Source organism: Bacillus rossius, chromosome 1 (genome assembly GCF_032445375.1).
Source record: "Bacillus rossius redtenbacheri isolate Brsri chromosome 1, Brsri_v3, whole genome shotgun sequence".
NCBI classification, from domain to species: domain Eukaryota; kingdom Metazoa; phylum Arthropoda; class Insecta; order Phasmatodea; family Bacillidae; genus Bacillus; species Bacillus rossius.
In genome coordinates, this window is record NC_086330.1 from 104,841,631 (window position 1) to 104,868,446 (window position 26,816).

The window sequence follows — 26,816 nt, forward strand, 5'->3', positions numbered from 1 at the left end:
TTTCTGTCATTTGTTAATCAATACATACACATTCATTCTCAACTACCTTATTGACCCAAATAAACAGCACACATTTTTTTGTAAAAGCATGAGTTCTGTCAAGCACCAAGGTTGGTTCGCCTGCTGTTGGGCGACGGACATCTTGCAAGTGGTTACAATCATCTACGGTTGCTGAAAGCCTTAATTGATTAAAATTTGTAGGAAAGGGGAAATTGTGTAACAGAAAGAAAGTATGTTGTGCAAAGTTGTACACATGACAGGAGGCAAAAAAAAAGTATATTTTTTTAGTGATAGGTGTATTGCAATATAAGTTTTATTTGATAGGAGAAAATATTTTGCGTGTACTTCCAACAATTTCCTTATTTATTTCGTTTTTAAACTTTCTAACATAGCATTAATTTCGGTCATTTGTGGCCAAGACATATTGGTACTTTACTAGTAAACAAAAAAACAGCTGCAGTCTGTAACAGTCTGTAACCATTTAACATTCATGAATTTTTTTCCTCACATCATGGTTATATCATTCATAGTTAATCCATAAATAAAATATTTACTCCCTGGTACCTTTATGGTCACATTAACATTAAGATCTTTATTGGAAATACAATTACATTTAATAGTACTTTTAGGCAAGAATAGTGTGCTAAAAATAACTGGCAGACATCGACAACGTACCGGAGAAGCTATTTGTTTCACAGAAAAACTTTAATTTTGAATAATTACTATGGAAATGGAAATTGAAATATGGTCACAAAATCTGTTTTTAAAAGTTTGCTGTGAGCAACAAATATTTGTGGTTATGGTCAAAATATTAGGGGTTATGAAGCTTGCATAGCTTATTCAGGTAAAAAGGTACTCCAATTGTTAGTCAGTAACAAGATGTTCTAAAATTGCTGTCTTTTTTTTTTATGTACTTTATGACACCACACCAAGGCAACCATGGTGTGTAAAGCACTTCAATTCTGCATGAGAAGCCTTAGTGTACCTTAATTTTCCAGACATTGCACCAAATAAGTTGTGGATAGTCAGCAAAGTTACACTGAAATGTGGAAACACTTGGTTACAGGTAAACAATGACAACTTTGCAGTAAATGCAATTTTTTTGCATGCCTGCCCATGATTACTCACTTTCCTTCTCATTCATAATTGATGCATTTTACACTCAACATTCACCAGAACTTTCAACTCAAATTGTTATGAAAAAAAACTTTATCCATCTCTAAAATTATATTCACTCAACTGACCTGTTGTCATATCAATGTTATCCCTGTGTGTCAGGGTATCAGTTTCTTAGTTACCCAGTGTTTATCTATGTTGCGACTGACTGAACTTTTCAAAAGTTATCTTGCAAATTTCATTCCGCAAATGCCCACTTATCACATTCCCAACACTGGTGGGCGGTGGCTGCAAGTTCACAGTTGCTGACTTGTCTGCAAATAATCTTAAGTCTTCCACGTCTGCCATGTTGTGCAATACACAGAGAGCTTTCACAAACTGGGAAATCCTTTCAAAGCCTCTTAGTTTCACATGATTCAAATGCATGAATCGTTGTTTCAGCACTGTAAAGGCATCCTCAATATGCACTACGTATTTATCCATGCACGAGTTGAATAAAAGTTGTGCTTCGTTCAGGTGTCCATTATCTAAGAATGGTGTTATAACATGGTCAGAATTGGCATATGACCTGTCACCCACCAGAAAAGTTCCTAAAGAAAGAACAAGTTCATATTTCAAAAAATAACAAACCAGCTTAAAATATTATAATGTCTAAACATTATTTTTACTGCAAATGAGTATTGACAATTACAGGTTTGATCCCACCTGGAAAATTGTTACATTTAACCTAAATTTATTTCATTAATATATATTTGTAATGCATGCTTGTAATGCAAAACCCACTCAAAAATGCCTTTTTAAGCAGCCTTTTATTTGCAAAAGAAAACAGCTCCTGTAAATACTGTTTATAATATCTATATCAAAATAATAAACCTGATCTATAACAACTTATCCTCCACTAGAAATAAAAAAAAAACATGGTACTAGCAACAGACTTCAGACCACATCACTTAAGTTTCATACCAACTCAGATGACACAAATACAGAGCAACATTTCTTACCATGGTAATTTTTTCAGTGACAATATGACTCAGCTAGTTTTCTCAGGGCTCCCATTTCACCATTCCAAACACATTCTCTGCCGCTCCTCTTGTGGGACGTAGTTGTCAGATCTGTTTCTCAAGTATAGCAGTCTGCTCTGATTCAGTCATCCCTCTCTCACCCAACAGGAGTACAAAAAATATATTTAAAAAATTCTACCTTATTTTATAAACCATGTATATACTCACCACTAGTCCTAGCACCTAAAAAAATAACATAACATAGATATGTATCATGTACACCAATCCCTCACTTAACACGTCTGCAGATTGCGCAGATTCATTTAGCACCATGTGAATTTTACTGCCCCAGTCTTGAATAGCAAGTCTGTAAATTTCAGTTAGCACGAAATCTCAGCAGGCAAAAAAAAAAATTAAAAAAGTCTAGCACGACGCCACGAAGTTTGTTTCAACTTCTGCAAACAAAAGATGTGCCGTGGGATACAGTTAGCCAAACAAGAGGGGAAGAGATGTGCGTGCAGGTTTATCTATGCTATTGGCTGTTGTACAAACATCATCTATGGCAAGTTAAATTGCGGCTATGGGGTGTAAAGGACCAAATGTTTTACTTCCGCACGTATGCCGCCATGCCATACCGTTGTCGCCTAGCCACAAACCAGGTCGTGAAATCAGTCTAGCCAGTGGCAGGGAATTCACTCAAACAAAAGCAACGTCTGCCCATTCAGCTGCTGGTAACTGTACGTGCTTGATAACTCATAATGCATCGTGTTCAGGTATTTGAGACAAAACTAGAAGTGTTACGGCGCGCAGATTGTGATGAAGGCCACGCTTATGTTGGTTGCACTTTAGTTTTAAGCAAGTCAACTGTGCGCACAATTGTACGAAATAAGGACTCTTACCAAAAGTTTATATAAGTCTGATGCTGTTGGTTGTTCTAGCGGGAATATATATGACATTAGATACAGGAACAGAATGATTCACTTGGAAAAGGTTGTTAAATGAATGTTGCAATGAAAAAAATAATCACTGGCCTGACAGGATTGGTGTGAACCAGGTGGTGATACACGAGTAAGCCCTTTAATTTGTGAAAAATTAAAATGTAATTATCCGTACAGTAACATCGGTTTCACTATCAGTAAAGGATGGTTTGGAAAGGTACGCAACGTGAGTTGAAGGTCATGTCCGGGCGGGCAAGTCAGCTAGCCGACTGATGATAAAAGTACATAACCACGTATCTCCCATTACGCTGTGTTGTATTTGTCATACAAAGTATGATGGAAGGCATATACAGATAAATGGTGACATTTTTAGTTGAGTGTTATTCAACGCATTTATATTACGTAAAGTATATTTTCCTACACAATTTTTGAACACATTAAATAATTTAGCCTTGCTATTTATGGAAACTAATGCTTCAGAATACCCGATTTCGAATAACACAAGCATTTTTAGAAACAAATTAGTCGTGCTAAGTGAGGGATAGGTGTGTATAAGTCAACATTCTTTTTCCAATATTGTCAAAAGAATTTTAATCACAAAACTTACCATTTGGGAGATTCTTGTACTCTTCGAACTGCGGGTAACAACTACCACTGTGACTGACATTTACATGTCTGAATTTCCAATTATGATCACAAACAGCTTCAATAACAACAGAGTAGAAATCCTTAGCATGTAAATAAAGGGATGATTCTACACTTGGTTTGCTGATCATAATATGAGTCTTGCCCACAGCACCTGAAATTTAAATTTTTTATAACTTACTCTATAAAAAAATGAATAATAAAAAAAAAGAGATAAGTTCTCAAGTCAGGTATAGTGTCTCATCTTAAATAACTTCAGGCTCAGTCTCACATGATGTTTTTTTTTTTTTTCCATAATTACTATTTATAAGGGCTATTTCTTAAATTTTAACTTAAATCTTCCCTTGCATTTGTTCTATTAAAATGATTTTCAACACACATTAAATTTTTGGAATATCATCACTTGCACAACTTTTTAAATCCATGATATTACAAAAAGTGAATATCTGTTGAAAATATTTGTGATAGAACTATAAGTGCAAGTTGTAGGGTTGATGTTTTGCGAGTTGTTTGTGTGGTGCATTGTCGTTACTTGCGTAGTTCATAAATCTAGCTTAAGTCTTGGGTAACTGACTATGTAGTGACTAGGAAAACATATTTTTAAAGATATTGCGCAGCTGACCATGAGAAACAAACCTGTTCCTCTACTAGCAGCCACATACAATAACCACCAGCATTCTCTCATCCCATCAAAGTAGACCCTATCTTTGACATGAAACATTTGGAAAACTGTTATGTAAAATGTTCAACCATTTCTGTGAATTTGTTTTGTGCTAATATTTAGTCTTCTTGGCAGGAATGTTATTGGAGATAAACACTATCCCAGCATTCACTCAAGTGGCAGGCCCATCAAGAGAAACTAAGAGCCTGAGGGCAAATAATTTTCGTAACTTACTTAATGTACCGGTTTTCAAACCCCTCAATTCAGAAAATATTTAAGGACTTTTAATGATACTATGGCCATATGATCTGTGCATATTGCATAAATTGTAAGGTTTCCCATTGATTCTATTAACAGTAGATTTATAATTTTAACTCATAAAAAAAAAATCTGGAAACTCTACCTGGCCCCAGGGTTTTAGAACCCCGGCCTCTTTTTCCCCAAGGTCCTATCAAGTGGTTTCACAGAACCACGGAAAACAGAACTCAGAATACCTGGACTAGAACTTGGAATGCAAATCCAATTTCCTACCACCGAGATACCTCTCTCTGTAACTTGTGTGTATGAAAACAAATAGAGAAGGAGCCAATTCCAGCTTTAAGAAGTTTATGAAGTTATCTGAAAGATTAGGGCCACTACTGCGAAATTCGTACAAAAGTTCCTATTTTTAAAAATTCTGGTGAAATCTTTCTGGGTTCCCACCAACTTGTTTCAGTAAATTTCCGTGAGTTTTCCCTGTCCTATAATATATTTTCCCAGTGCTAAATTAAAAAATAATAATGCAATAAACTAATCACAACAAGAACAATTTTACATAATATACAGGCATACCTATGCTACTAACATAAAGGTATTATCAGCTATTTTATTACCTGCTAAATTTCTGTGAACATTTAGACATACATAGGCCTAATGTTATACCACTTCTGCTGCATAGGAAAAAAATGTTTAGGTATCTTGCATATTCAATGTACATTCACAAAATATTACAAATATGTACTGGTTATTCTAGCCCATTACATATTTTTCTTAATTTTTTTTTAAATTTTCATCTCTAAATGCTCGTTTTGTTTCTCTATTTCCAGTTCTTTATTTAGCAGCTCTTGAATTTCTACAGTCTTGCATTTTTTTTCTTCCTTACAATATCTGTCCAACTTCTCGTCCTCTTCATTTTAACGTTTTTCTCCAGGGCACCTTTGTACCTTGAAGCTGCTCCTCTGGCATTTTTTTTCATTTCCTGATCTACTTGAATACAATTTTCACCACCAGCATTATTAACTCCATCCCGAACTCGTCGCAGGCCAATCAAAGATTCCTTATGGAGATTTTCAACAAGCATCTCCTTATTGATGGAGAATCCAGATTCCACAAAAGCATTACCATGTGAGAGAATTAATATAATTTTCACTACAAGCCATATATCTTTTAACTGTTCTTCTCTACTCAACATATCTGCAAAAAAAGTGTCAAATTTGTTATTGTGTACATGAAATGATGCAAGTTTGTCAGAATTGATATTAGTAACAAATTTGGTAAACTGAACACTAGCTCTATCAGATTGAAGAGCAGTTAGGTGCTTGGCAGATATAAGAATTTGCAAACATGTATCCATGCTTGTCCTACACTCTTCCTGTTTGTCCAACAATTTTCTAGGGTCCAAACAAGAAGAAGCTTTAACCATTCTGTATTTTATTGGGCTACGTTCAACAAGTTTCTTGGCAATCTGAACCATGCATGTTTTGCATTCTGTTAGGAACCTTTGTTTCTTAAGTTCTTTTACATCAACCACACCTAACTCATGCTTTGCAGCAAATCCAATTTTCAACTTTGAGAGTGGAAGTCCCAGACTTGCATCGTCCAAATTAATACTAATAAGCTGATATGCAGTTGTCTTGGCTTTCAAAATTTCTATCTTAATGAAACGTCCCAGCAACTCTCTTAGCAAGTCCTCCAATTCCTTATGCAGAAATGGTAACATTGGTTTCGATGTTTGGAACTTCTTTAAAAATGGTTCAAGTGAAGAAGCCATTGTCAGGAAAAAACTCAGCTTAGGGTGCGTTCACAAAGAAAGCTGGTTGCAAGCGCTTGCTAACAAGCGCCGACAAGCGCTGACCGGCGCGAGAAAAAGTTTTAATGGTATCAAGTGTGTGTGTTCAGAGAGAAAGCTTGTTCCGACTTGCAAGCGCCTGCTACAAGCGCTGAACGGCAAGCAAGAACCTGTTGATACTTGTTTTTCGGCGCCGGTAGCATTCAGTCGCTGACAACTACTTGTACAGTCAACATGGATGTCGATGAAATTATTTCACAAGTGTTTAGAAGAGGACCTATTTGGGACAAACGTATCAAACAAAATGCGAATAGAGTTTACGTATAGAAGTGTTGGAAGGAGATAGCTTTGGAAATGAACATTGAAGGTAAGCAAATTTATTATTTCAGAACATGTGCTGAAGAAGACGTGGAAATATTTACGAGATCAATATTACACTGAGCTGTCAAAGATGACTCGTCCCAAATTTGGAGCTAGAGGAGATTAAATAGTTACGTGTAAGTGGCAGTATTTCAAAGCACTTTGTTTTTTTTTAAAAAAATTGTTAGACCTCAACAAAGTTCAGGTAACTGTTCCACACTCAAAAGCCCAGATACTTTTGAAGATATTGAAAAGCAGAGGAACTCTCCAGATATAGGCGACAAGGAAGAAGTTATTGGGTCTGAAGATGTGGTAGTAGTTCAGCCCCAGCAAGATAATTCCTTGGATAATGACTATATATCCACAATAGCTGATCGTGTTTGCGGAATTCCACAAACACAAAACATTAGAAAACATACAATGGATCGAATCAAACGTAGAAGAACTGATGACTAGTATATGTCGTCAATGCTGGAAATCGAGAGAAAAAAACTAGAAATTTTAACACAAAAGAGGAATAATAAAGAAGAAAAGGAACCCGAAGACAAGCATTCATTATTCTTCAAGACGCTTTTACCACATGTCAGAAAAATTCGTCCGGAACAGATTTTTCCATTTCGTGCAAGGATTCAGGAAGTTGTTCAGCAATTTGCATACTCCATGTCATACAGTGTTGGATCTACACCTAGAAACAGCACTCAATTTTCACCTTGTGGCACTTTTAACCAGAGCTCATCCATGGATGAATATGAGGCAACACCAATTTCTGCAAATGAGGATTTTCACGGACTTGACCAATTATTAAATCTCAAATAAAAATAACTAGTTAAGGAGTTTTTATGCGTGTAGGAAACAGTAAATATTTCCAACAACATGCATATTATATTTAAATTCACAACTGTTTGTGTTTCCTTTAATTTACTCATTGTTACATTCTTATATTAATAAACAATTGAAACTCCAACTATGTTGTGTTTTGTGGTACTTTAATTAATTCAATTGATCTGAGGATATAAGTGCAGATTTTCTTAACAATTCAAGATCCATAATAGACATTTCCTCAAAGATAAAATGCAAACATTTTAATGTGTTTATATTAACCTACAAATTATTATTTGAAAGAATTTATTGTAACTGTGGTAATGTAATATAATACAAACCACATATAAATAGTAGTTTTATCTTATAGTGCATAGTAAAAACTATTAAAATTATTATATAGTAAATGGTTCCTAAAAATAATTATTATCAACCAAGACTTACCTCAAACAAATAACTAACCGTTCTTCGGGATGAATTGGTTGCTTATGCCAGTTTCCCCAGCATTTGTCCAAATTAGTTTCAATTTTCTTGAGGATATAATTGAACGTCCTCAACTCCATCCTCACACAAGATAAAAATCTCACCTTGTCCAGTTTTAGCTGAGGAAACAGATGGTGGTATTCACCAAATCTTCCTATACCGCGTTTAATTACATGTCTTCAGACTTTTAAATCTACATTTTCTAGTAAAAACAATATTCTTTATCACTAGAGGAAGATTTATCGCAATGAGATTTGAAAGCTTACTAAGCTTTTATTGTGAACACCCAACACTAACCACAAGCCCTTGAAAGCGCTGAGAGCAAGCGCTAGGAACAAGTAACTTGCTACCAGCTTTCTCTGTGAACGCACCCTTTGCTAGCAACAAAGGATCCCTCAAACAATCCTTCACTTTCTCAACAGAATATGTAGCAGGTAATTTACTGGTCTTAAAAAAATTTTTCAAGTGAGGAAAAATTTGTATTGCTCTCTCACACACTGGGACATTTTCCAACCACCGACAATCACAAAATTTTATCGGAAGAACACTGCAACTTGTAACTTGTCTGAAGTCTGATTGTCGAGCAGGTGAGTCTTTGAACACAGAATATATGGCCCTTAAAAATTGAACAACATCCCACCCGGTCTTTCTAAAACCCATTTGAAAGGCACCATGAACAACACGGAGACCACAAGATCCCAGGTCTAATATATCTGGATCATCTTCGCACACCTTAGTTTTTGCCTTCAATTTTTTCATGAACAACCAATTGACATTCGGTCCATCCATGGATACTTGTACAATTTTGGATAGTTCCACATCCTTTAGTTCCTGTTGAAACCCTTCTAAGAGATCATCAGCTGTAGAATGGCCTAAAAATGAAGAATTTCAGTACCTGGTCATTACTTAATTTTTGTTGACGTCCCATATACGTACTGCTATGTCCATTTGTTGTACCTTTTATACCCTATTGAAGGATTCATCAAAGCATGCAACAATGTATTTTGTGGATCTGATTTCATCTGTAAGTTTGTGGAAAAAATATGGGGGAAGTCCATAAGTAACTAAGTATGCAGTCTTGGTACTACTAAGCTGCATTTCTTGTGCAATGGAACTATCTGGAAACATTTTAGCAAACAAATTGCTTATTCCTTGTTGGCTATTAAAACTGTCTTTTTTCATAACAACATGTAATGCCCACAATATTTCTGCCTTTCTGACATTACTGTCTCCCTGAAAATGTATTTTATTTACCATACCTGAAGATGCCTCTTTGAGAGCACTGAATGATGATGATGATGATGATCCAGTTAACAATGAACAGGATGCTGGTGTGCTGGATGCTAATTCAGAATTTGGTGCTGTGGAAACACTTCAAATAATTGATCCCTTCGTTTCTTGGTGATTTAAAGGCTTTGTTAAGTATGCTGACATAGATGCAGAAATACTGCTCGCAGTAACCAACTGTTTGTGAAATTTCCCTTCTTTATGGCTCTTCACAGACTGCCTACCCATACTACTCAAAGAAAATACCTTTTTACACAAAATACACTTTGCACTATTGTCATCACCCTCAACACGACGTAGCCACTTTTTCCAGTCAGGAAACAGTGATCCATCTAGCCAAGCAGGATTGAATTTAGACATTGTGAATGTCACACAATTATCCACTCAAACTATCAAGAATAGGCCTAGGCCTAATGTAGAGTAGCAAAACACATTCGATACTGAATCGCATAGTCTCACAAGTTTCACCGTGTTTTCATTGCACAATTAAGGAAACTGTGCTAGCACACACCAAAGCACGTAACCTATATTTCTAATGAGAAAGTAATAAGAGGACCGCCGTTGATTTCTTCTGAAAAAAAAAAAACACTTCTCATAATTGACTAAAAATTTCAAATATATTTAACTGCTTCTGTAGAACTCTTGACTCAGAATAACACAATGTGTAACTATTTTCGCGGTGTTTTTGATGTGTTTGATAGGCAAAAATCTCTTCATGAAACCATAATACTACCAACTACACAAATTACAGTGATACAAAACCACCACCACAGCTGCAGCACTTTTGTAAAAATACATCTAAATAAATGAAAATACGTTCACTAAACAATCTTCAAAAAGTTTCCAGCGTACCGGATACTTCATAGTTATGACACAAACGGCCAAACGTATACGAACTACAGTGCCGCCATTTTCTACAACTGGCTTGGCGCAGCTCGGCATGGTCCGGGGACGCCTAGCATGAAATTCGGCACGTCACAGCTGTATGGTGAACCAAACTTTCCCGGGACTCGTGGCTTATCTATTACTTTGATTTACATGTATGACCCGCACCCCAACTTTCCAATTTTGTTTTTAAGAAAAAATGTGCTTGTAATACATGAATTAATCAATATATATAAATATATATATACACACACTGTTATTGCCACACAACAAATATCCCTGAGTTTTCCCTGTGTTTTTGACCCATTTCTATTTCCCTGAATTTTCTCTGTTTTCCCTGTTTTCCCGGTCGTTGGGAACCCTGTCTTTTATAATACTGTTTTCCACCTGTTGTTTTCATCAATACATGTTTTGTATAAATTTAAAATATTTAAATAGATTTACTAGTTTACAAGTTATGAAATTTTACATGTTTTACAAAAGTAGACTTTTGGTGCATTTAATTATGTGGAAAAATATGTAGACACAATAAATTTTCTGGTATCTTAATCTTAGTATTATATATTTTTTAACAACTACACTAGAGTCCCGTTATAGCGAGGTGTCACGGTTCCGGGTTTGATCCTCGCTATAACCGTGTCCTCGCTATAAACGAATTGGACAGATTTTGGCCCCCAAAAAATAAAAATTAGCCGAAAATAGCATAAAAATTGTGTTTAAACCTGTATAATTGGAAAATAACAGGTTATATTAACGAAATCTTAATTTCTGTGAGCAGATGTGTGAATCCTCTTTAAAATGATACCCCACAAGTACGGATGTGATCACCGATTGCGTCAAAATAACCAGAATACCCTACCACGCCACGTAAGTATAGCATCTCAGTCCGCGGCCGACGCAGCATTGTCCTGCTATCTATTGTCAACGCGGGCTGTCTGCTGGCGGCCATGTTGGTTCGGGATGTTGCTAACAGGCGGCGCTAGTGTAGCACGACAATTTAATTCCTTACAAAAAAAAGCAGGAGTGCGGCAACGCACGTACGCCTCAAACGAAATAGTCGCTGGAAAACTATACTTTTTTTTCATTTAAAGAAACCTGTAAACTTTTTTTGAAAATAAATTTGGGATTAAACTCAAAACCATCACCACCCCCTTCCCGGACAGATACCCCCACAACTGACTGAAACAAAAGTTACAAGAAAACTGTCCTAGCGATTCGGAAATAAATACAGTAGTGCCTACTATTAGTCAGATAGTAAAATAAATAACGTGACGTGTTTGTAAACGTGTCACGACTAAAATAATACTAAACAAGTATATAAATATTTGTGTATTATTAACGCGATCAATTAGCAACAAGTATAAAGGTGACTGACTTTTGGCCTAACATAGTTATAAACAATGTTATTATTCGTTAATGAAAACGTCCCAACAAATTAATTAAGAGCATTTATATTTAAAAAAAAGTGTACATTGTTATGTTTAATGGCGGGAAAAAATAGATTTCGTGTATTTTATAAATAATAACAATAAGAAATGTGTACAAGTATATGTAGGGGTATGCACTTTTCGTGTTTATTTGTTCACTGAATTAGAGGTTATTTTTCTGGAAAATTTATGTTATTTTTCTCTGAAAGGGAGGTTATTTTGACTACCAAAATGGATAACAGTAATACCAATTTCATATCTCAAGTGTCGTGAAAGTTGTTTTAACACTTAATACACACCAAATACTAACTACTTAATATTAAAAAAGATGACATTAAAGAGGTATAATTGAAATTGAATATCCAGTATTTGGAGAAGTATGAAGTCATTTCTCATTTCTTATTTAAATACTTACTGTACTAACTGAATTGTTCACTTCAAAGCATTGGCAATCTGGGAACTTACTGCTTCAAAATTATTACAACACTTAATCAACACAGCAAACACTATTTAAAATAAAAGTTAACTTAAAATAAATGAATATCAATTAAAAACAATACAGTAAGTAGGCTACGCTCACAAAGTTATTCACAGCTCAAATCTTCAAAAGAAAATATGGCCATTGTTGCAAGTTTTGACTCTGTGAGCGTTGTTCTTCTATCCGTCAACACTGTATTGTACGAAGACAAGAACCGTTCACAGTCAACATTGGCACAAGGGAACCAAATCGCTTCGAAACACTTGGTCGCAAAATCTGGCCTCGTTAATTTCACAACTCTTAAAGCTGTGAGAATGTCTGGGCGATTACTTTCTGAAACCTGCTGGTTCAGTGCCGCTTGCAAATGACAGAAACCTGAAGTTATTTCTTCAGTATCCAGTGAAGTAAATCCAAAAATATTTCTAATATTTTCAATCAGGCTTGGGTTTACTGTTGCTAGGATGATATATTTTGGATCCAATACTTTAAGGTGTTCGAACATTTTTTTGCTGGGATCCTGTGCCATTAAAGAAGTCAACTTTGCTTGGGCTTGTGAAACTACTCTTTGAAGTGACAGTTTTGCTTCTGCTGCCTTAGTTGGGGAAAGAGACTCTAGTGCACTTTGGGTGTTATCAAAGTAAACACCATTTGAAACAGCTGTGTAGCATTCTTTGAGATGCTCCAGTTCACCGTGTAGCAAATGTGAAGTTGGATATGATGAACCCTCCAACTTTAGCATCAAATCCACCAATTCCTTGGCATGCTCCTTTACGAAAATTGCTTGTACATGAACAACTGCCAGATGCTGTTTGCTGATGGCACTGAAGTATTCTACACCAGCATTCTGAAGCACTTTGATCTCATCTTTTTGGCAGAAGTCAGCAATATCAAGCAAATAATCTGCAAGGTAAAACACAGATGTGAACCAAGAGTTCCACCTAATAATTACAGGAATGGGGAACAAAGGTCGTTTCTCTCCGTATTTCTCTTCTAGGAAACTTGCGTACAGGTGTCGCCTCTTCCTAGTATTCAAAAAAATGTTCTTTACCTTAACAACTGTAAGATTCAGCTCGGACAGTTCTTTGATCCACACCCCACCAACAAGATTGAGTTTATGTGGCCAGCACTGCACATACTGTAAATGATCGCCAACAATGATTTCCAAAGCTTTGCTGCACTTAACCATGTACCTTGCAGAGTCTGTAACTAAGGATCTCACATTGTCATATTTGATGTCGTACTTATGCAAGGAATCAACAATTGCTCTTGTGCATGTAGTTGCATTAGCTGCAGCTAAAAAATGTAAACCACCCACAACAATTTGTGGCTTATCAAAATCATCAACAAAAAACGAAATAAAACAACAAACACACATCTTCCCATACGATCTGTCGTTTCATCACAAAACACATTCACTCGTTTCTCTTTCAGGACTCTCTTTAGGTCTTCTACTCGCTGGTGTGCCAAGTCTTCCACGCATTTTTCTCTCAAAGTACGTGCATTTGCCAAATCACCAGCTCCTTCTATGTACTTATCGAGCCATTTCTTAATGTTGGGATTATCAAGTTTTTGTAAAGGTATATTTGCTTTAATGAAAGCCTCTGTGGTGTCCTTGATGAAGTTAGTCTTGAAATCTGTCTTCTTTGCAATGTTACTGAAAGATGCCGATATCGAACACTGCCGTTTTACACTTTGCTCAGCAACACTTTCTGTTGCCCGTTTCTTATGTTTTTCACTGCCAATATGCTTCGCACACGAGTCTTTGCGGTCCCATGTCACAGACACATTACAAAAACGACAGAAAATGGTTTTTCCATCGCTTGCATACAAACCGTGTTGTGAAAACTCTCCGGCCCGTTGTTTGGCAGTCACTACAGGTTTCGGCATTTTTGTCAACAAAAGTAATCACGGTAAATTAACGCATTTTTGTTAAAAATATTTATTACTTCGGATAAGTATGTAGGCCTACGCCACGTAAGTATCAGAGCACAACTACCACGCCACGCAAGTTCAATTCATACCGTTTACAAGTTTGTCGTATTCAAACACGCGCAGGCACGGCCGTAAACAGCTTTGTTTTGTTGTGACTTCGTGTTAGTGTGCGTGAGCGTGACTGCGCGCGCACCTACCGGCTGCCAGCTGCACTGCTACTGCTGATTGCATCATTGTGTGAGCTCAGCGAGTAACGACGTGTTGTGTAGCTACTGCGTATTTGTTTGATGTTTTGTGTACAAGTGTATCAAACTATACTCACGTCTTTGCTTACATCGTTCAAGTTATTCAAAATATTCAATTTCGCCTCTGTACATGTTTACACAGTTTTTCTTACCATAAATACTAAAAAAATCGTCACATGTTCGCAGGTGAGAGGAAGCAGCGCATCGTACTCCAGTTGAATTATGGCGGCCGTATTGTGTTTACTAATTCTGCACTAGGTTAGGCCTACGTTACGGACTTCGTCAGAAGTACGTATTTTTAGCATAGTTTAATCAAATAGTTATGGATATCGGGTTTATTAATTTTCAAACGTTAAGATTCGCGTAAAAATAGTATCCTATAATGTGGATATCGGGTTTATTCATTATAAATTGTTAAAATTCGCGTAAAAATGATTTTATTGCAAATTCGTGATTATTCGCTTTAAAATGTCAAAATTCTCGTAAAAAATTGTTTTATCGCAAATGCTAATTTTGCATACCCCTAAGTATATGTATATTCAAAGGCTTGGTTTATTCGAGTCGAGCATACCTTGGCCTTGAAGCCAAGCGGAAGTTTGATAAAAGAAAGAAACAGGATTCTATTTTTAAAGCCACACACTTAGGTGGCGACTGCAAGGCTGAAGGATGTGACAGGTGTCAACGGCAAGATGTCTAGTGGCGAGCGAGAGGGGTGGAGATAAAGCAGACAAATAACCAAAGCGCGCTTCACGTGATCACGCCGTAAATTCCTCAAAAAGACCTTGTTATAGCCGTGTTCTCGCTATTACCGTGTTCGCTATAACGGGATTCTCCTGTATTAATATGTACTTTAAAGAAAAATTAAAACAAAGAAGAAGTTTTGAAATCAAATTGTACAATATATTCTTTTTCCATACAAACTGAACCAGTGAGACAGCACTCTTTTGTTCCGGAAAGAAACTAACGAACACTGAAAACCTCATCTAACTGGCTTAGTTTGTATAGAAATATATATTTTTCAATTTTGGCAAATTAAGGATACTTTTTTGATGTTTATACTAAAAATTATTTTAAAATGTTGTAACAATTTTTTTCCCCTTATTTTTTTTATTTTTCTATTGATTACATATCAATGTGTAATTAAAAAGAATATGTAACAATAATATACTGTAAATTATCGTGTGCACATTTTTGTTTTCCAAATGATAAAATGTACCAAAATTTTACTTTTCTAAAACCTGTAAAATTAAAACTTGTTAACTAATAAACCAATTTTAATAATTTAAATTTAAAAAATATGTTTTGATTAAAACAAAGATAAAAAAGAGCACGTGTAGCTCAGTACATGTGATAGAAGTGAAAATTCTTTGGCAATTCAAACCTCGACTTGTAAGTACATCGTAACGGGTAAAACGGCAGAGAAAGAAAGAAGACAATTTTATAAATAAATATTAATTAATAAAATTATTACTCACTTCAAAATAACAGCTTAGGATATCAATAATTATTGATCAAACAATTTTTATTAATTAACAATAAATAATACTCACTGTTGAAATACTGACACCATACAGAAAATTTGTTTAGTAAATATCAAAGCTAGGACTGAGTAAAATAACTACAGTAGAATCCGTTTATTATGACTTCGCCTATATTGACGAACCGCCTATTATGACGTAATAACACAACAAAATTCGGTTTTCATATAAAATTCTTTGTAAATAAGTTGGATATAATGACTTTGCTTACAGTGACCCATTTTTAATAAATTATGTCCAATTATAATGACCAACATGATTCTTTATACCTTCGGCAATGTTCGTTAATTCCCGATGACGTGGCATGTCGCTCGTTTTTGTTTTGAACCTCAGCGAGTAATTGACAGTTGAAGGTCACGCATTGTTGTTTGTGATATCATGTGGAAAAAATGTCATCTCAACACCGTAAAGCATTTACGATTGAGGAGAAAGGTGCAATTATATGCAGATTAGAAAATGGAGAATCAAACTCTTCTCTCGCAAAGGAATTTGGCGTGGGTCATTCGACAATCTCAATGATTTTCAAAAACAAGAACCGGATTAAACAATTGTTCAATTCAAATGTTTTGAAACCGAAGAGGCTTCAAAAATCACGACAAGAAAATGTTGATCAAGCATTAACTCAGTGGTTTAAAATCACGAGAAACAAGGGAATACCTGTCAGCGGCCCTATGCTACACTATGCTATGACTGTGGCAAAAGAGGCAAACATTAACCCAAAACCTTTTTTAAATAATCAATATTCAAGTATTCTTGACCATCTTCAACTGATCTATTTGATCACAATTTTCATACTAACCTGCTTTAGATAGAATGTTCTGATTTATATTATGGCATAAGAAGGGCCCGGATTATACTGTGAATTGCGATAAAATTGAAAAAACTTAGAAAAGGTGTCAATATACCATATAACACTGAAAAACATGTCAATATACCACATAACACCAAACTGCAAGTTAATACACCATAAAGCATCAAAATACAATTAAAATCATGAAATTAATCAGCAATACTCAAATCAAAAATATGTAATTTTAATATATTACATTTAATGAATTTAATTTATTTAGTATGAAGTTTGTACCACAATGTATGTACTACATATACCGGGAATAAATGTTTCTATTTTTATCCTCTAACTGTATTTTGATCTCATTTTTACATTATGAAATTAGTACATTTTTCAAACACATAAATACTTGCAGATTTATTTTTATTGTTCCATGTAGTTACGACTAGTTTAATACAAATTATTAAATTGTGAAAGTGCATCATGTATCAGTCAAAATGACACTGTTTTGGTGAAATAAGTATCATGAAACATTTAAGTGTCATATTTATTGAATAATGTGCTACCTTTATGAATAAAAAATAAAAACAATAACACAGAACTCTATTTTAAAAATAAAATCATAAAATCTTGTCTATAGGAATACGTGTCATATATCTTTATTCTTACAAAAACTAAAGATTAACAGCTAACTGTGCAGCAATTTTATGAACCTACTTGAAGAATAAGAAAGTAAAACACTTTCTAAAAGACTAATCTTGCAACCTTATGGCTACATTTCTGACAAGCATTATTGTTACGGTTACCCATGTGCTAGCCTGTGCTGCTGGAAATATTTGTGGTAACTCAAACAGACACAGCAGGATGCAAATGGTCAACATACAGTACCTACTACACGTGGGATTCCTTTATCGTCTTCAAAATGCCTCATTATTTCATGTCTTTCATCCTTGGAAGGCCATGAAATTTCTTTGTCAGCCATGCTGACCAAGAAGGCTTGCACTCGTGACACCACTTCATGCAAGGAGCTCAGACTCATCTTGAACTTGTCAGCCATGCAGCGAAAAGGGTGGTTATGCCCAGCGAACCACAGGAATGTGAGGATGTGCTTATCTGGCGAGATTGCAGTGTCTACATACTCTGCGGAAAGATAAACATTATTCTAAGGCCCGACAACCCTTGTTGGTAATTTTCACTGTTAATATACAGTAAAACTCTACGATGTTCCCACACAATACAATTTCCCGTCTAACACAGTCAAATGTTTCAGTCCTGCCATTTTCTCCCTAAGATATAATTATTTTTTCCCAAGCAAGAAGTTGCCCAAACTCTTTGTTTCCCTTATAAAATATAAAAAGTTTAAATACTTTATTCGCTAGGATAGTTCTTTTACTATTTACTTATTTAATTAACATAAGTACAAAGTTTTCCAATGTGTAAATTAGTTTTTCAAATCTTGATGTGACCCAGGCTACCGCTCCCCCAAGCGTGATGTGTCTCGCCATGATTCATGCCCCCTTCCCTCTATGGCCCGCCATAAATTTCAAACCTCCCGCTAGCGTGCCTCTGCTAGTCCGCTACTGCAAGAGGTGAAGGTAGAGTTGATGCCACATCCACTATAGTTTTCTGCTATTTTTATCAATTTTATTGTACATTTTGATTATTAGTTGATACCCAGTGTTTATTTTCAAAATTTAAGAACGAAGTTGGACCAGGTGCCGAGTGTACTGAAAGTACCCCGCTCAGAGGGATGTTAATTAAACTTTATAAATACTGCCGTGATTTCAGTAATTATTCAAATTTGTTTCTTAAAATTATATGTATGTTTTAAAGGGTTTAATTTGTTTAACCTTCGGCACAAATTCAAATATGACCTAACAGACAGTTGGAAAAGCAGGTCTGGGGAAGCTTCCCCTTGCGGCCATGACACCTCATCTCATTGTCATTTGATCGTCATCGCCTCGTGGAGCCGGAACCAATTGTTAAACCTTGTCGCCTTAATCACTTGGTAAAACTTAACTCTAAATACCTGCCATTTACATAAACTTTTCTAAACTTCTTTTAGCTGTTTTGAGGGGTGGACCACGTAAATTAATTATTTTTATTTAATTAAAGGATTTTTTTCTTTTCTAAGACGCTATTTATCTTTAGGCCAGGACACAAGGTGGCTTGGTCGTCAACATATATAGATTACATGTTGTTGGCTTTTTAACAGCTTCAATGCTTGTTATGTGGTGTAATGAAATTGTACTGTATTTTGTCAATAGACAATTTAATAAGTGTCATTTTTTTTGTTGATAATACCAGTTATACTCTTTAATTATAAATTACAGCATTACTCTATGCTTGTGCATAAAATCTCTGTGGAAACTTGTATGTTAAATACTCTTTGTAATAAAATGTTAGTTTTAGAACAAGAGCAGGGAAAAAGGAAATGAAAGTGATTATTAAGAAAATTGAGTTTTGGAAGATATATTGAATTTAGAAGGCTGATAAAACTGTCATTTTTTATGTGATAATATAGTTTATTAATTAAAGTCCTACACCGAATTCAAAGGAATATCTACGGATCAAGATTGAAGAATGTAAATAGTAATAGATGATTAGCTAGATGAAGATTCGCTGCTTTTAAAATAACTCTAACGTTTACTACTACAGGACTGAATCATCATTCTTCAAGTTCATCAACTTCTGTTCACTGCTATGAAAGACTACAGAAATTAATATTTTGAAGATTTTGTATTGATTGAATATTTCTACAATTGTATGTATGGTGATGATGTGTTGTTGCTTCAGGTATGTGTGTGTTTAGTTAGTAATAGATTAATATTGAGAAATAGGTTAGTTGTATCGAAAATTCTGTGGCCCTTGCAGATGCACCACTGTTGGAAACCTTCAATTCCAACATGCCCATGTTCAACCCCATGTCAACCTTCATCTTTCCATCTCCGCTGTGTAGCGCATATGAAAATATAGCCAGTGCTAGTTGGCATAATGTTTGGTTCCGCTGCCTGTATAGTATGCAAGCACATAGTCGAATATCAATATTGATAGCCCGGCAAGTGCATGCAGCATGCTTGCTCTGTGTGGTGCCGAGTAAACTATATTTGATGACTCACACTCTTTCATGGTGAGTGTGTACTACCTTTGAATATATATACTGTATAGAAGTCGCCAGCCCAGGTTAAAAATTCTAATACGGTTTTGAGGTAGTTGGTTAATTCACCGCCGCAATCGCCACCATCTCTAGGGCATCGACTTGTTGTGGTCCCTAGCGAACAAGTGTCGAACTCTTCAAACACCCCTTCCCCCTCCCGTTGAACGACCTTGAGCTGCAGTGAATGATGGATGAGGGGTGCTGGGAATGACAGCGGGTGACAGCGCTGCGCTCTAACGTGTAAATAACAACTAAGATGATACAGGGCGTTACGGCAGCGCACTGCAGCGGTGAAGTTCCCAAGCTGCTCATCATACGCTTCTGAAAGACGTAGAGTAAATCCTATCCACTCGCGACTTCTATACAGTATATATATTCAAAGGTACTACGATAGTTCTGTCTCACGTTTGGGTCAGTCTTCGTTGTCAATTTATTTTAGGATTTTTGCCATAGAAATATTTTTAATTTAGACTATTTTTTTATTAGTAATATGGTGTCAACTAAAAGTGGTATTAAACAAAAAATTAAAACATGTGTTAAATGTGTAAATTCTCTTTCAGAAATTTTTCAAATAAACCTCAATTTGTATTTTTTGTTTTCATTCAACAATATATACAAGTAAGAAATATTTTTTTTAATAAGAAATTTAAACTTTTTATTGTTTGATCGTTAAGGCCCTACTTATCATTAGATAACTTTAATATTTGTAAGTTTCTTAGTGTATACTTGAAACAAAATTTGAAGGAGAATTTTTTTTTTCTTTTCCCATCTAAGAAGTTTTTGCACAAGAGATGTTTTTTTGAAAACTGTTTCTTGAAAAATTCATAACATAGTTTCACTGTAATTAATTATATTTACATTAAAATCTATTTATATTTAAATAAAAATGTACAAAATAGGTACATGCACAAATACACGTGCATTAAAATAATTACAAAATAACTTGAGGCCGATAATTATTTGTAATGTCACGACAACTCAAAAATCACATAAATAACTATGCATACATAAATAAAATATTGCAATGATGCCTTACGTGGTACTCGAAGTGTACTGTATTGCTCAGATTTCAGGAATTTTTTTGATAGTTTCAGTACTAGTGCCCGTGACACTCTGAAGTTTATTATGAATTCTTCTTCTGATAAATTTGGTACAATCTGAAAAAGTAAAATTTTTTTTCAGGTTACACTTAAATATTATAATTCATAATTGAATCAGGAATTTGCAAAAGGTACAAAGTCCACTTTTTAGCGAAAATGAGTTATAACCATGAAAATGATCTATGAAGTAAGGGCTATCTGTTCAGCAGGAAAAGGTCCAAAGTCCAATACATTAAGCACAGTTAAATGCACTATGAATTTTTAGGGAATTTGCAAAAGGTCTCATGTCCTGGACATGGCACCTTTTGAAAATGAAAAGTATATGTCGTGGACTTGATACTTTTTTTCAAATGAAATATTTGTGAGGTTCCTTCATAGAGATAATATTTTATGGAGTGGTAACAGCATTATATACAAATAAGCAAAATATGTTTATGATTTCTTGTTATGTAAGCTTCACTCTATATAGTAAAACCTCTATGGTTGTAGGAACAACAGTTGGCAACAGTGGCATTTTATCGTAATTATTTTGTTTACATTTAGTTAACATTGTTTTGTTTTCTGAATGGAACACATACAGTCGAAAATGGATAGCAACTGTACTAAGAAACGAAAAGGTGTAAGAAATGATGATAGTTATAAGCGAAATATGATAAAAAAGGCAAAAATAAAGGGTTTGCCTCACACAAACCATGCAGGAAAAGAAATTCGTGCCAGACAAACGGGATCCCAATGCAAGTAAGTGAACCTTTCAGTACATAAAAATGCAATCATACCCAACATAACCTACGTGTAAAGATATTAACATTATATTATTGTATAAACCTAAAACATCGTGTTTATTCGACATTTTTGTGTGTGCTATTGTAAGATTATTAATTTGTTCTAATAAAATATGTTATGTTTCTTACAGCTGCAAGAAACGGTGCTTTGGACATTTTACTGAGTACCAGCAAATTGATGTGATCCAAAGGATAAATGGCTACGACACAAAGAATGAGCAAGATATTTACCTCCAAGGATTAATCCAATCAGTACCTATTCAGCGGAGGCGACCCCGAAGTGGTGAGGGCTCAACAAAGGCAAATTCTTTCATTTATAATGTAGTATGTGATTCTGAAAGGATCAAAGTTTGCCGCAATGCTTTTATTGCCTTACATGGTATTACGGCAAAACGCGTACGCCGTTTATGTACATTACTTTCACAAGGTAAAATCCCAAAAGAAAAACGTGGAAAACATAGAAATGGAAGAGAAATAGCAGGTGAAGAGCTGAGAAAAATCCACGAACATATTGAATCCTTTCCGGTACATGAGTCTCATTACTCGTCTAGAGATGTATTTTATTTAGATGCTAGGCTCAATGTAACCAAAATGTATGGTATGTTTAAAGAACAGAATCCAACTTCTAAAGTCTCTTACAAATACTACACAAAATATTTCAGAGACAACTTTTCCCTTTCATTCGGCCAACCGCAAGTAGATACGTGTTCGAAATGTGAACAACTGTCAGCCAAATTAAAGAATCCACATCTGACGGCTGGTATGAAGGGTGTTGCGGAGACTGAGAAACTAGTGCATCTTAGGAAAGCAAACAAATTTCACCATCAAATGAAACTTGTTACAGAAATGTGTGCGAAAGATGACAGTATTGCAGGAATAGTTATTGATTTCATGCAAAATGTACCACTGCCACATATTCCTGTTCAAGAAATATTTTATTTGCGCCAATTGTGGGTTTTTGTATGCAACATTCACGATCTGAGGACTGGGAAGTCAGTGTTTTATATTTATCACGAAGGCCAAGCACACAAAGGACCAAACGAGGTGTGTTCATTCATTCTCGATTATATTGCGACGTACATTAAGTCAAATGTTAGAGAACTACATGTATTCTCAGACGGCTGCCCTGGTCAAAACCGAAATAATACAGTTTCACGGTTCATGATGGCTTTAACTGATACAGGCAGATTTCAGAACATCCACCAGTACTTTCCACAGCGTGGACATTCATACCTGCCATGCGACAGGAATTTTGCAGTTGTTAAAAGAGCTATCAAACACATTGATAGAATTTATACTCCTAAAGAGTATGTAGAAATCATTGTCAGCTCTTCCGCCAAAAACAACTTTGAAGTGAAAATGGTTGACTCGTACGATATCCTAGATTTTAAGGGATGGTGGCCTTCGTGTTATAAAAGAACAGCTACCTCGTTAGAAACATCCAAACGAGAAGTACCAAGAGATCGAAAGGAACACTTCACTATTTCCAAATATTATGACTGTACATACACATCAGATGCAAAAGGTACTGTAAGTGTGAGCGAACATATTAATGGACTTATTCGGCATACGTTTTACCTAAGCCTCCCATACAAAAATGACATCCCTACACTACCAACAAGACACGCATATCCAGAAGGACATGTTGCAATCAGGAAGGAAAAACTCCTCGATATTGCGAAATGTAAGCAGTACGTTACAGTAAGTGAAGAAGCTATAGCATTTTATGAAGATGTGCTTCGTTTGCCAGTCACAATGGACAATCACTAAGTGCTACCTACTGTTTCCAGAACTAATATCATTCATTGCTAACATGTGTTTTCAATTATTATATCTCTTAAATACATAGAGTAACATTTTTGTTTCATTTTCAGAAGTGATGCCAGTGACAGTTTAGGGTTATATTTGTAAAAGGGCATAAGTCCAGCAGATTTAAATATTTGTACATATGTTATTTTACGATGTAACACAATTATTATCATGTGCCATCATTTCTGTAGTATTATGGTGTGTATACAAAATTCCATTTAATGCTAGAATTATATGGCCACATGCAAACCAGTTTTTTGTGTTTTTCTCACAATTCATGTTTTTGGACATGCGACCTTCTGCAAATACCTGATTCAATTGGTTTGAGATATGACAACTGTCTCTGAACTAATGAAGTCATTAATGATGTTCATGGTTATGTGGTCTTTTGATTAAATTTGTATTTTGTTGATTATGTAGTTGCTTCTTCCTTAAAAATACTTCCCAGTGCAGTTTTGAAAAGTTTTGTTCTAGAGATCCATGCAAATGTTACCTACACATCCTTATTAATTTTAGTTTTCAGATTATATAACAGCTTTTTTTTTTCTTCTAAGACCTTATAATTAATATACATGTTGCTAGGATGAAAACTGAGTCTTGTCCACCATGCTAGGTTTGAATAATATATCTGGTTTTCTCACCAAGACTATGCACTAGTGAATCTTGGATTTATCTGATACCAGTTTCCTTGAGAATTATTCGTAAACATGTCATAGTTTAATGCTGGTCCATCTGCTTTTTCTGTTAAAGTACACTGGGTATATATTTGTATGGACCGCATTTCATGAACTGAATAATGGGATTATGAAAATTAATTAGGAAAACTGAACAAAAAATATTATCAATCAACCACTTGTTCATTAACAATTCTTGAGCAATAACATAGTTAACAACCCTAAATTTACTTCTTTCTGTATCTTAAAATTTTGAAGATCCAGAATAAGGAACCATGTTAGAAGAAAAAGCAATAATTATAAACATTTTAGAATATTAAGTTAAATGAGAGACAGATGGACCTAAAAGTAAATATTATGGGAGATATTAAAAGATAAACTGCTTGTTGTATGTTATTTAATCTTATAACAAAATTTTAACATGTGAATCAGGATACTTCACGTTGAGAGGTCAAGATTAAGGACCGCAGAGACTGTTAGTCCGAGACGAGCGGCTCAAAGCATTGTAAGTATTTTGTGCAATGTGAGACATTCATAATATTTTATTTCACTTTTGGTAGTTGTGACAGACATTATCTTAAAATCTTTTTCAGGTGTCTCGCGCAAGTCTGATCCGTTCCATATTTCCATATTTGGCGACGACCTTACTAAGTTTATAGACCCTACAGATATTTGTTGTTTTAATGTTTGTATCAATCAAAAGTGAATTTCAACCATAAGTAAATCAGTTGTCACCTAGTGAGTGTCATTCTACATGAGTATCTTTCGTGACTAAAGCCTTAATACCACCCTTCAAGGGTAAGTTCTTGAGAGCAGCAGGGAGCAACAGCATTGAAGTTAACAGCTTCTTGATTCCCTTAGCTCTGTCGCCTGGTACAGGTCCCAGACTGCTGTGGCACATACTCATCATTGGCCTAACCAACATGGCATAAGCCTTTTCATTTACCTTCTCTGCAACATCCTGTCAATCAGCCCTAGCCTCTTCCCTCCCTTCTTTACCACCCACTGTATCTACTTACCCCATCACATTTTGCTCTGTAGTATTATACACTTTGTACTTATGATCCTCCCATGTCTCCTGCCCCTTCCAAAATAAACTTAATTTAATACTGTACTCCTCGTAAATCTAAAAACTTTTTCTTGTTACAATAACAGCCATCTTGTTCTTCATTGACGAGTGCTCAAGCCTGTCCTGAAAACCATGCAGGTTTCCCACATTCTCCACCGTTTTATACTCCAAAGTCGTCCGCAAAAATCCGTAGATTACCTCCCATTATTTTTATTATGTATCTTATAGTATACAAGAGGATTGTACCCCAAAATTAAAAAAAAAAAAAAAAAAATACTAACATATACCGTTTTAATTTACTCAGATTAATATTTATAAACAATATCAAACCTTAGCAAGAAAATTGTTAGGATCATTGCGACCTTTAGCAAGGCATAAAGCTTCGGAGACAGCACCAAAAATTTCTGCCTCACTTCCACTATCCGAGTCGTTGGACGAGCTCCATAAAAACTCTTCATCTCCATTATCAAAATACTGGATCAAAGAAATAACGTCTCTTCTATCCATAATTCATCCCCTTAAAACCGAAACACACGAAGTTCAGATCTTATATATTGTAACACATTTTCAAATTTGATTTTTAAAAAAGAATTCACAAGCTGTTTGTTTAAATTTTCATATTCCGTAGAACAGCATACAGCAAGCGTCAGCAACCACACAAATAAGGTTTGTTTGACTCGAGGACTCTTTTTGACCTGTCAACTCTCGGGGCCCTTTTCCGGAAGCAGTTTGGCGGATGGTCATTTTACTCGCGGGGGCAAGTTGCTCTCAAGTCATTTAGGTCATGCTCTCGATGCTCCTCCTCTCGAGGAAGAGTTGCGAGGGCAAGTCGTCTGCTGGTTGTTTTGGCGCGACTTTGACGATGGCTACATTTGGTAATGACGGTAATATTTTAATAGATAATGAAGTTTTTGTATTTTTCAAACCAACTGGTAAGTGTCGTTTAAAATTCTTAGTTTATTAATATTTCAGTGGATTGTTTGTGATAATTTTTCTGTGACAGTAAACGAACTACAAATCACCCGATTTTCTTGTTGGTCTGTGTGGAAGGGCCCTAACCCTTATATTTATATCAATGTCAGTTTCCCATAATGTATGGTTGATAACTTACAGTAATTATTTCTCAGGATGTCTGCTTTATTTTCCGCCATCATTGATTTACAACAAACAGCGTTTTCTTCGTGTATTAAAAGTTACCGACTTTTTTTGCCCTCAGGTCAACATGCTCCCAACTCCATCAACTCACGAGGAGCACGAGAGACCTCGAGTCAAACAAACCTATAGTAAATATAACAGTCGATGGTTAAAAACTGTTAAGGCGGGTATACATGCTATGTCTTAGCGGACGTTTGGTCTGACTAGACAAATCCTATCATATAAAACGTGGCGTGTAGACAGCAAAACGTACGTCTTGTCGAAACGAAATGAAATCCAAGGTCAGATTGTAGAACTGAAGGGAAAAGCATCATTTTCCGAGATCTGATAGGATAAAAAAAGAACATGTAGAAGCATATGAGTTGTTTGTAATTAAAATAGTAAGATTCACTTTCCTTTAGAGGCACAATCTGAATAT

At 35.4% G+C, this 26,816-nt stretch overlaps 1 protein-coding gene across 3 annotated transcripts; it reads right to left on the reverse strand.

The window, feature by feature from the left end:
* Window positions 1-882: 882 nt before the first annotated feature.
* LOC134541343 (uncharacterized) lies at window positions 883-25,944 on the reverse strand. Of its 3 annotated transcripts, XR_010076617.1 has the most exons (6): window positions 25,574-25,925; window positions 20,846-20,966; window positions 17,541-17,792; window positions 5,234-5,813; window positions 3,663-3,854; window positions 883-1,706 (listed from the first exon to the last, which is right to left on the reverse strand). XR_010076617.1 is itself a non-coding variant. In XM_063384776.1 (5 exons), exons 1-5 carry the CDS (start codon window positions 25,748-25,750, stop codon window positions 1,306-1,308), a joined length of 1,143 nt encoding a protein of 380 aa, XP_063240846.1. In that variant the 5' UTR covers window positions 25,751-25,919; the 3' UTR covers window positions 883-1,305. The 3 variants fall into 3 exon arrangements, 2 of the variants coding, with proteins under 2 accessions (XP_063240846.1, XP_063240838.1); XM_063384776.1 differs by lacking the exon at window positions 5,234-5,813 and having other exon boundaries at window positions 25,574-25,919; XM_063384768.1 differs by lacking the exons at window positions 883-1,706; window positions 3,663-3,854; window positions 5,234-5,813 and having other exon boundaries at window positions 9,953-17,792; window positions 25,574-25,944.
* Window positions 25,945-26,816: the final 872 nt, after the last annotated feature.

Coding starts and splice junctions, on each gene's coding strand:
- LOC134541343 (XM_063384768.1), bottom strand. CDS start 13,522: ATGTGTGTTTGTTGTTTTATTTCGTTTTTTGTTGATGATTTTGATAAG.